This window comes from Typopeltis vanoorti, chromosome 5 (assembly GCF_054136105.1).
Source record: "Typopeltis vanoorti isolate ZY-2024b chromosome 5, IOZ_Tvanoo_1.0, whole genome shotgun sequence".
NCBI classification, from domain to species: domain Eukaryota; kingdom Metazoa; phylum Arthropoda; class Arachnida; order Uropygi; family Thelyphonidae; genus Typopeltis; species Typopeltis vanoorti.
This window is the reverse complement of record NC_143553.1, coordinates 112,066,239-112,075,787: the sequence shown is the minus strand read 5'-3', so window position 1 is coordinate 112,075,787 and position 9,549 is coordinate 112,066,239. Positions and strand designations below refer to the sequence as shown.

Genomic DNA, 9,549 nt, shown 5'->3' with positions numbered 1-9,549 from the left:
TGTATTCGCTCATCACCGTACATAATTTTCGTTTGATCTTTCATTGAGTACCATGAACATTATCGGGTCAAAATTTCATGTTTCGTAAAATATTCTTTCCTGTGCTTTGCAATTCGCACATTATATGAAGTTCTATCGTATTTTAATTTATTTTGTGTTAATCGTATATTACGTTTTATATGAGTCATACTATCATGCAGTGCGAAACGTTAGTCTATATTTCTTAACTTCATATTTGCGTCATCGGTAGTGCTGAATGACGGTTCATTTCCAGATTTGCTAATCAAAATTAAGATAGCAAATACCAACGCATCATATTAAGTTCAAACCAATCAGCATCCACATTTCATATTTGAACCTATTTGCTCAAATAAACTCTCGTGACAGAAAAACACATGCAAGTCTTTATACGTCTCAATCAAGGAATTTGTTAGAAGTCAGTATTGCTTTGGAATCGGCGGGCATCTCTCTCTGTCTCTGCATCATCATATCTGAAGCCATGAAGGGAATCATAGTGTTCACTATTCTGGCTGCCATGTTCTCTCACACAGCTCACTCCGGAGGTAAGCATACACTGTTTATTTGTTCTGTGCTAATGAATCACATCACACTAATTCCTAGAATCCCCTCGGAGAGTACCTAGCTAAAGCATCTTCAGCCGTTTGCACGAAGGGCATATCATTTCCTTCTTAAACTACAGACTCTCTCTCTCTCTCTGTGTGTGTGTGGGGGGGGCGGTCTGGTTGGACGAGTGGTCAGCATATCTGCTCTCCATCGATGAGGCCGTGGCATGGATGTTTTTGTTTGTCCTTTCCAAATATGGACTGGAACACCATTGGAGTAGTAGACCCAAAACCTCCAGCAATGGGAGAGACTTTGAATCTGCAGTGGAAAGAAAATAGTTTGAATTTATCATATATATAGAAAGAGAGGGAGAGAGAGAGAGAGAGAGAGAGAGCGATGACATCTAGAGCCTTCAGTGTATTTTTTTTAAGAAAGTCATGCCTGTAAAGATTTATTAATTATGAGAAAAACACAGTGCCCAAGGCGCCGGTCAAAAAAAAAAAACCTGATAGACGAAGTCTGAAATTAGTAGGGGGCAAACGAGATTACGTGAATATCTCAGTTAGCTCATAAATTACTGAATTTTATTTGGAAATAGGAGACATATAGCACTTTAAACTAGAAGTTCTGTAAGGATAATCGTGCACGATATAAATGGGATGTAGAGTCTTTAGTGCCAATATTTTTAAGGAAAAGCGATATGTGTCCACATTTATTAAATAGAATTGTCGATGGCTTCGGCTGATATGTTCAGAACTTGAACTGCGGAATTAGTGAAATAAGTACTATCCGAACAGTAGCACCGTGGATACTTATGCGCAATATTTGTAAGATGTTCATGTTATTGATGAAATTGTAATTATAGATTTTAGGTGGGAAGTGTCTAAGAAAAAGCGAGAACGTTTCGTGGTATGGATGTCAGTTCATGTGTGTCCATGAAATTATAAAGATTTAAACTTGGGCACTGATGCTATGTAAAACAGTATTCTACATTTCGGTAGTGTGATGGAACCTGACCATACAGCATCAGATACCGATTACACTTATTATCAAAAAGATTAATAGAAAATGAAATTTTGCGAATAATTTTGGAATCACTGCGCCGGTTATTCGAAGCCACATTCCGAATTCGACAGAACATCTCCAAAATCAATACAAAGCAATATTCATACATCACCAAGAAACCCACCTCCATTATTAAAAAGTATGAAAAGAGCACGGGAGTCCAATATTACCAATTCTCTTCCGAAAATTAGAAATAATTTTTACACTTCAAATATCGGCTGACAATAAAACCTGATAGTGTGATGTGAATTTCTCACAATAAAAAAAAATGTCTGCGCATACCCCTCACTTTTCATAATATATTGCTCTTATTAGTGATGATATTGAATGAAGTTTATAGTAACACATTATCGGTATTTTCATATTTAGTTATTGCCTTTTTACTGAGCAAATGATTTTTCTGATTGTATGTTATTTTGTTATTTTAAACAAAGAACAACCGATAGATGTAGCATCATGCACTCTTGGAGACTGTGACTTGCTTACGACTGACTCTTGTCCAGTGAAACCAGGACCACAATGCGTCGTAATTAAGGGAAGTGAGTGACAATATTTATTTATTTTTATAAATGAATGCATCATTATTTTCATTTCATGTCTACTTTCTTAGTAGCGAAATATATGTAATATGATCAAATGGGAAACCGTTTTATATTTGAATGAAATTTCAAATGCAAAGGTAATCCTAGTTACATGCCTAATAAGCAGATTTGTTATCGTACCTGATCTGCAACCAGTAGACAGCGGGTTCGAATTGCAAGAGTAACTGTGCACCTGAAGTTTGCCGCACATTGGCTTGAAAATCTCTACCTTTTTTCTTTAATGCAGGTTTCCACGGTATCAGGTTTCTTCAATTAAAATCATTTATTAAAATATATAAAATTGATACACATGAAAAATAATCCCTCAGCCAACCTACTCACTGTACAAATATACGTGGGTTTTCTAATAAGCTTTCATGGATGGAAATCAAAAATAAAGAAATAAATAAAATCAATCCAAATCATTGGATACGTTACAGATGTATTTTAAATACGTTTTGAGAAAATGACACAAAATTAATTAGATGAAATTTTTCGATGTACCGATTTGTATTCTTCTCTACTGTCGGATTCAAGTGTCATCCTTTCTTTGTATTGTTTAGTGTAGTAGTCCGATACTTCAGAGATATGTCATCCAATTAAATTATTTTGCTTAGGTTTAAACCATTTATATCAATTTATGTACTTTAAAAAAGATGAGATATCACTTTCAGAATAGTATAAGTAAATACAGTTTCATTATATTTTAGTGGTCGCCATACTTATTATCATAACAGACATTATAGTAGAAGTGTTTGCCTGTCCTTCTTCTGGAGTATGTCAACCCTGCAACGTCACAGGTATAACATGTAAATCAAGCACATCAGATGAATGGGGCGACTGTTCTTTGCTCAATTTAAGTTTGCTTCTTAATATCGAAATGCGCATCTGTTTCATTTGTCCTGCGCTTACAGTAAGTATTATAAAACATTCTTGTTTTGATTTTTAACAAATGCAAATTATACATGAACTGGTTAATTTAATGACAAAAAAAGACAACAAAAGAATTAGTTCTTTATGTAGAGTAGAAAAAACAGTTCATAGAACACAACGAAAAAAAAAAATGAAAGCTGACTCATCTAATCAAGGTTTTCCCAATATGGTGATACACTTTGTCTACTTGTATAAAGAAATACGATTATTTCTTTGATTTTTGTGTCTGTGAATTCAAATAATTAGCTATCGCTAGGTATTTGAATCAGTCTTCAAAAAAATTGTGACCTTTCCCACAATCCATGGCAATATACACGTCCAAATGGATGTGGGTTGTAAAATTTGCAAAGCTAATTAACATAATCTGAAGTATAGTGATGTGCCTATATACTGTATAAATAGTCCGTTTTAACCCACTATCCATCAAGAATTGTTCATACACTCTTAAATTAAGTTATAATTAACAAACTTGAAGTGTTCTATAACTTAATAGAACGCTCTAGGTTTGTTAATTATGTAAAACCGATATAAATAGCAGGAAGTACTATTTCATAGTAGCAGTCGAATAAAGGTGGCATTGCAATACTACGTAAACTCATATTTCAACCTCGACCTGTCACTAAACTCAATGCTGCTTTTATGGAGGAATGGAGACAAATTCCACCTAGCCGCACGTTGGTGGAAAGCTCCCGTGAAAGAAAGGGTGCAAGAGTGATCGAAGGCAAAGGTGGACATTCCCGAAATTCGCCTGCTGGTATTATTTGTATATAGCTAAAGTGTGTATATATATATATATATATATATTGTTTTTTTTATTCACTGTGGCAGACTTTCTATGTCTCCTGAACTTTTAATTTGTATCAACGTTAAAGTTTGTGACTTCCTTATGAATATCTTCGCATCTCTGGTCCACAAAAATTGGTATTTTTTTTCCATTTTTGATTTTCTGGCTTGGTACAACAGATCAGATTCTGGTTGAATGCTGTTAAATTATCGGATAGGAAGATTGGTGTATTTTCTTGCTGTGCGTTCAAGTCCTTGGCAACTGGTTTTCTCTGCCTGCTGGCTTTTATGAGATTGTCTCTTGTGGGCTTTCTCGAAAGACGAATTATGACTGGTGCAGGTCGTGGCAAGCCTTGGTTTTTGCTCATCCTAGGAATCCGATTTACGGTCTGAATGTCGTTAAGATGTAGGGGAATATCAATTGCATGGCCTAATTTTAAAACAATCTCTGAAGTTTTCCGTAGGTGCAGTTTCAGGAATACCGTTTACGACAAGATCTTTTTTATGTTGTTGCTGATTTAAACGTTCGTATTGTAGTTTTAGAGAATGAAGTTCTTAACGGAGTTCGGATGTCTCTTTCATCAACTTGTGTTGCCTGTCATTTAGTGCCTTAATGCCCATTTTAATGTCTTTTACCGTTTGCAATACTTCTATCACTGCTAAAGTATTATGTTTTACCAAATCTTCATATTCGCTAGATTGTTTTGTTATTTGTTCGTTCTGTTTATTAAGGAGCTCTTGCACAATGTCTACTAAGCTGGCTTTTATGGTCTCTAGACCGTCTCCTATTAGTATATGTAAAGAGTTGAAATTATAGGACTCACCTGCATCGTCTGATTTTGCCTCCAGTATAATCGGCTGCGTCGTAGGTGGCTGCTTTAGGTGCGTTTCTTTCTTCTTCCTACAGAGTACACACTTCCATTCCTCGCGTGTTATATCGGATTTATATTTATGTTGCCCGGTTGTTTCTGAAAAGCCGGCACATTTTAAGTGTAGAATCCAACTGCATTTCGTACAAGTTATATTATTTCCGTTGGACGATAAACCCTCCAGGCATTTAATACCCTTCATGACTCACCTTTCTTCCCTTAGGCAGTGAGGCGTGATTGTAAAGATGGCGACGTCCTTTGTTCTTCGCTTGTTCACGGTCCTCTCTGTTCACTTTTCGACACTTCAAAATTTGATTTCTTCTTAGCCGATCTCGTTGAATTTTATATCACTGTTCTTGGCGTGAAACGTAGGCTTACTTGGGAACACGTTCAACTTAAAACAGGAGTTGGAACTACTTTAAAAATATATAATAATAATAATAATAATAATAAACTAAATAATATTTATTTAGAAATAAATATTAGGCTTGTTTCTATAAAACTGCAAAGATGTCATAACTTTCATTTAAGAGTAAAATTAAAACGTTTTTCTTACAGGGTGTTATCAAGCTATGTATTACTCTCATAGGTATCATTGGATCTCTTTATGAGATAATTCTTGTCAGCTTTTGCGGAAACGTGTCTATCATATAGACGTAAGTAAATATCTAAATCACTTCATTACGGTTTAATATAAAAAAATGTAATGATATTATTTTTATTAGCATTAAATACCGTATATTTTGGAAAAACGTTGAAATTTGCTCCCCAGTGATTTGGGAAAATTACATACAATAATCTACTTTTGATCCCGTCTCTACTTAATTTTATCATAATCTTATCTCATTAACGTTTAGCTAAGACTCATAAAATAGAGTAAGATTTCAGTTTCTTTTGGAAAAATACAACATACTTTATGGGAATCTCTTTTCAAAAGTATGAATTCTGAAATTTCGTTAAAATATTCAAACAAATAATAATTAAATAAGTAGTCAGCAAGAAACTCATCAAGTTAGGCCTTCCTTCATTTATTTTCAAATATTTGATTATTTTTGATATTTCAAAGTATTTACTTTACACAAAACGGGGCCTAAATATTCAACTGAGATTTTTGTTTAACAACCTGTATTTGATATCCATTTCAGTGTGATCCAGATACATTTTCTTTCTTTCTTTACAGATTCACAAGGCTTCCTCTCTTGAATTCCAGTACTGTAATACAATTTCAGAATACAAACTTTCAAACGTCATCCAGTTACTATTGACGAAAAAGTAGAAATCGAATACTTAATATCAGTAAACGATTTCTAAGATAAATATTAATGTTTATTTAAATAGACGTATTATTCACAAAAAGTTATATTTTAGATTGTCAATAAATATTTTAAGAATATGTATTTGGAGTGATTTACAAAGATCTATCCGTAGATCAGCATATAGAGAGATTCATGTACACCTCTCAAATTTAGACAAGTGATTTACGAAATATAAAATTGAAACGTTTTATAAATAAAGATGCAAACTTATAATGTCTTAATACCAGTCCCGTGGAAAGACGATTTACCAGATAATATCGAAACAATATTCCATTCAGCTATGTTTCTCCTATATTCATCGCCCAATGAGAAGGACGGTTGAGATTGAGCATTGCAATGATACGTGTTTTTCACCTAAAGACAATTATCAACATGTATGTTCTCATGGGAATTTCATAAAACAAGGATGTGTCTTGAAGAAAAGACACGTTTATCAACTTGGATAACCAGGAATAGAAAAAAGGATAACGAAATAACTTTTAATGAAATAAATTTCTTCCAGACAGCCTTAGTCAAAATATATGCAACATAGATAAATTACAGTATATACACAACATATGGAAATTACATACTTATACATATCTACTGACATGACGGTTAGTCTTTGAAGGCAACTAATATGTGTAAAGAATACTAGATATATTTATTCTGAATTCAAAAAAATTAGAATGCAGTTGATATATAAGTTTTATGATTCTTTCCTATAAATTCCACCCACCAGACGCTATAAACGTATAGGACATTAGTAGCTTAAACAGCTGATGGTTATTAATAATCCTAGCAAACCAAAATAGAAATTTCCAAGCCAACTGAGGAGGCCAAAACATGGGGGTGGTCTCACAAATCTTAATACTATCTACCGCGTAATGAAACACAGACAAATTCATTCATCCATCATACTGAGAAATGTTTATCAAAAACTTTGTGTAATATACAAAAATATATTAGCAATAAATTTCGAACCTCTTCTCATGTTATACATTACATTACTCAGTACCAACACTTATTGAGAATGAGTAATTTGCAATAATTATTTTCGCGATAAAAGAACCTAATTTCCAAAGTGTATTTTTAAAACAAATCTTCTAATCCAGATAGATTACATAATTTACATTTAACTATGTAAACTGTTTGGATATTTACTTCTAGTAATCCACAGATGTGGATAATTTCAGATTCAGCCAAATCATTGCAGATCTTCGCAAAATTATTCGCTCGTAAAAAAAGGCGGATTTCAAAATAAAATTGAACGACTGTGTTTCTTTATTGGATTATATTTTCTCGATTATTTTTCAAATATTGTGTAGAATATAAGAAAAATAATTTAACTTAAAAATTTAATTATAAAATTTTTTTTCATATTTAAACCCTCTTCTTGACTTATTCACGACCGTATATAAGTGAAATAAAAATTTACTTGCCCCTTTAAGTTTAAGAGATATCGAGAAGAATAATTGACTGTTTTTAAAATTGATGAGCGCTTTAAAGTTTCACTAGAGAGTGCAACATGAAGCTCTAATTCATTGCTTTCTGAATATTCAATAGTAACAGTAACAAATATCCTATTCTGCAGTTACTTGGTTAAATATAGTATATATTATTCATTGTAATGCTGTCAATAAAATTTTAATAAAACCATTACAAAAACAGGTAAACTTCAAAATTTCATGTAACGCTTGAAAGTATTTAAGTGGATACATTTCGTTCATTTTCCTTCAGCAATGGTGAATCAAAATAACTACTGCTTCTTGATGAATTCTATAATATTCCCATGAAAAATTCATCTCATTTTCGTCTTAAAATACGATCATATTTGTGGATCGATAGAAAACAGTTTTAACTGCATAACGATATATGCATATACAGTACAAATATCAGAGATATTATTTTCGCAAGTATTGTTTACTTTTAAATCATTGTATTTTAAAACAACTGTCCTCTATACATTTGTTCAACTAAGCAAATTTTCTAATCTCCAGATAACAAAACTGAAAACAGAAGTGGAATTGCGTTAAAACGGTTAGAAGATAAAATAGTTCATATGGTTTCGAATATAAACTGGTTAGAGTGTATTCTTCAAAACAAAGCATATTTATAAGCTTATTAAATGAAGTTGGCTTAGTCAAAATCTCATTCGAGGAGGAGGGGGGGGGGGAGAAAGGCCTGTATTTGTACTCGACACTACACACGAAGTACGTCTTAAATTTTATACGATTTCAGTAACTATAAAAATAAATAAATAAACGTCTTCCGATATAAAATTTGAATAAATTAGAAAATTTTTCGGAATTTATTGTGTGTGAGATTTATTAAATTCGTGTGTTTGCATTACAGTGTTTGTGACATTCATGATTCTTTCTCTGTGCTTTTCGATGGTTGAAATTTTCGAATTGTGCCGAAGCAATTCTGAGGTTCTGGGATCTGTATATTGTAACTAACATGTGTGTGTGTATACAATGTGTGTATACTTGACGCCTATAATCTGCTTCTATGTGAAAAAAAAATATATCTACCCTATAATATAAAATGATAAGGTTTTTTTGTAACGTTTTTGTGTCACGTTTTTTGTCAAGTTATTTGAAACGTTTGAAACTCAGGGGCTACCATGAGTGTCGCGTCTTTAAAATTCGAATCATCAGAATTCAAGGAAAACCGGCTGTCAGTCCGGAACTCGGGGGGGGGGGGGCTTTCGATGAATGGCGCACAGCATAGAACTGATGCCACCACCTATACGCTAATCCTGACGTAATATATTATTGATTTAAATACTATATCTTCTATAGTCGATTTTCTTGAGTTTACAGGATGAAAAATCCAGTTTCGGAGATATTTTCCCTAATTTTTTCAAGACAATATTAAATAAAAAAAGATTATCCTCGAGTAAGAGACGAAAGATTTAAATTTAGAACAGGAAAAATGCCCACAGTTTTTGAAGAACATCAATTTCAGGGAAAACGACAATTTTTACAAAAAAAAAATATTAAAAAATAACCTTGGAATGAAAAGTTTATTCTGAGGAATGAGTAAAACTGGCGTAAGAAATAAATAATTATAGGAATATAATTCTTGTAATAACAACACACTAATAGAATTTCTATAGAAAGTAATATTTTTCTTACTTACACTGATTTAGAGAGATTTTCTGGATATAAAAATTTCTTTTATCTAAACAACGTGATCCGAATTTTTCAAGAAAACTACACTTCAAGGTTAATTATATCGATGGTATAAGAAATAACCTTCCATTTATTTATGTTTATATAAATAAATGGCAGTAAAATAAATTTAAAAACTGAAAGGATAGTGGCAACGCCGAACAGTTGTTCGCTCTACGACTGTAAATCCATATTACTATTGATAATGCAAGAAATTAAATTTGAAAATTTGCTACAAGATGGCAGCACTGGCATGTCTTCTGTCTCTCTCTCTCTCTCTCTC

General features: G+C 32.7%; 1 protein-coding gene across 1 annotated transcript; it reads left to right on the top strand.

Moving 5' to 3' along the window:
- The first annotated feature begins 435 nt into the window (after positions 1-435).
- LOC150106729 (uncharacterized) lies at positions 436-6,061 on the top strand. Its single transcript, XM_090392672.1, has 5 exons — positions 436-563; positions 2,064-2,168; positions 2,921-3,123; positions 5,354-5,451; positions 5,976-6,061. Exons 1-4 carry the CDS (start codon positions 500-502, stop codon positions 5,447-5,449), a joined length of 468 nt encoding a protein of 155 aa, XP_090248798.1. The 5' UTR covers positions 436-499; the 3' UTR covers positions 5,450-5,451; positions 5,976-6,061.
- Positions 6,062-9,549: the final 3,488 nt, after the last annotated feature.

What these genes read in the sequence shown, in the direction of transcription:
- LOC150106729 (XM_090392672.1), top strand. Translation starts at nt 500, where the DNA reads ATGAAGGGAATCATAGTGTTCACTATTCTGGCTGCCATGTTCTCTCAC. An exon ending in TCACACAGCTCACTCCGGAG is followed by an intron (nt 564 to 2,063) that starts GTAAGCATACAC and finishes TTTTAAACAAAG; the next exon opens with AACAACCGATAGATGTAGCA. An exon ending in ATGCGTCGTAATTAAGGGAA is followed by an intron (nt 2,169 to 2,920) that starts GTGAGTGACAAT and finishes ATTATATTTTAG; the next exon opens with TGGTCGCCATACTTATTATC.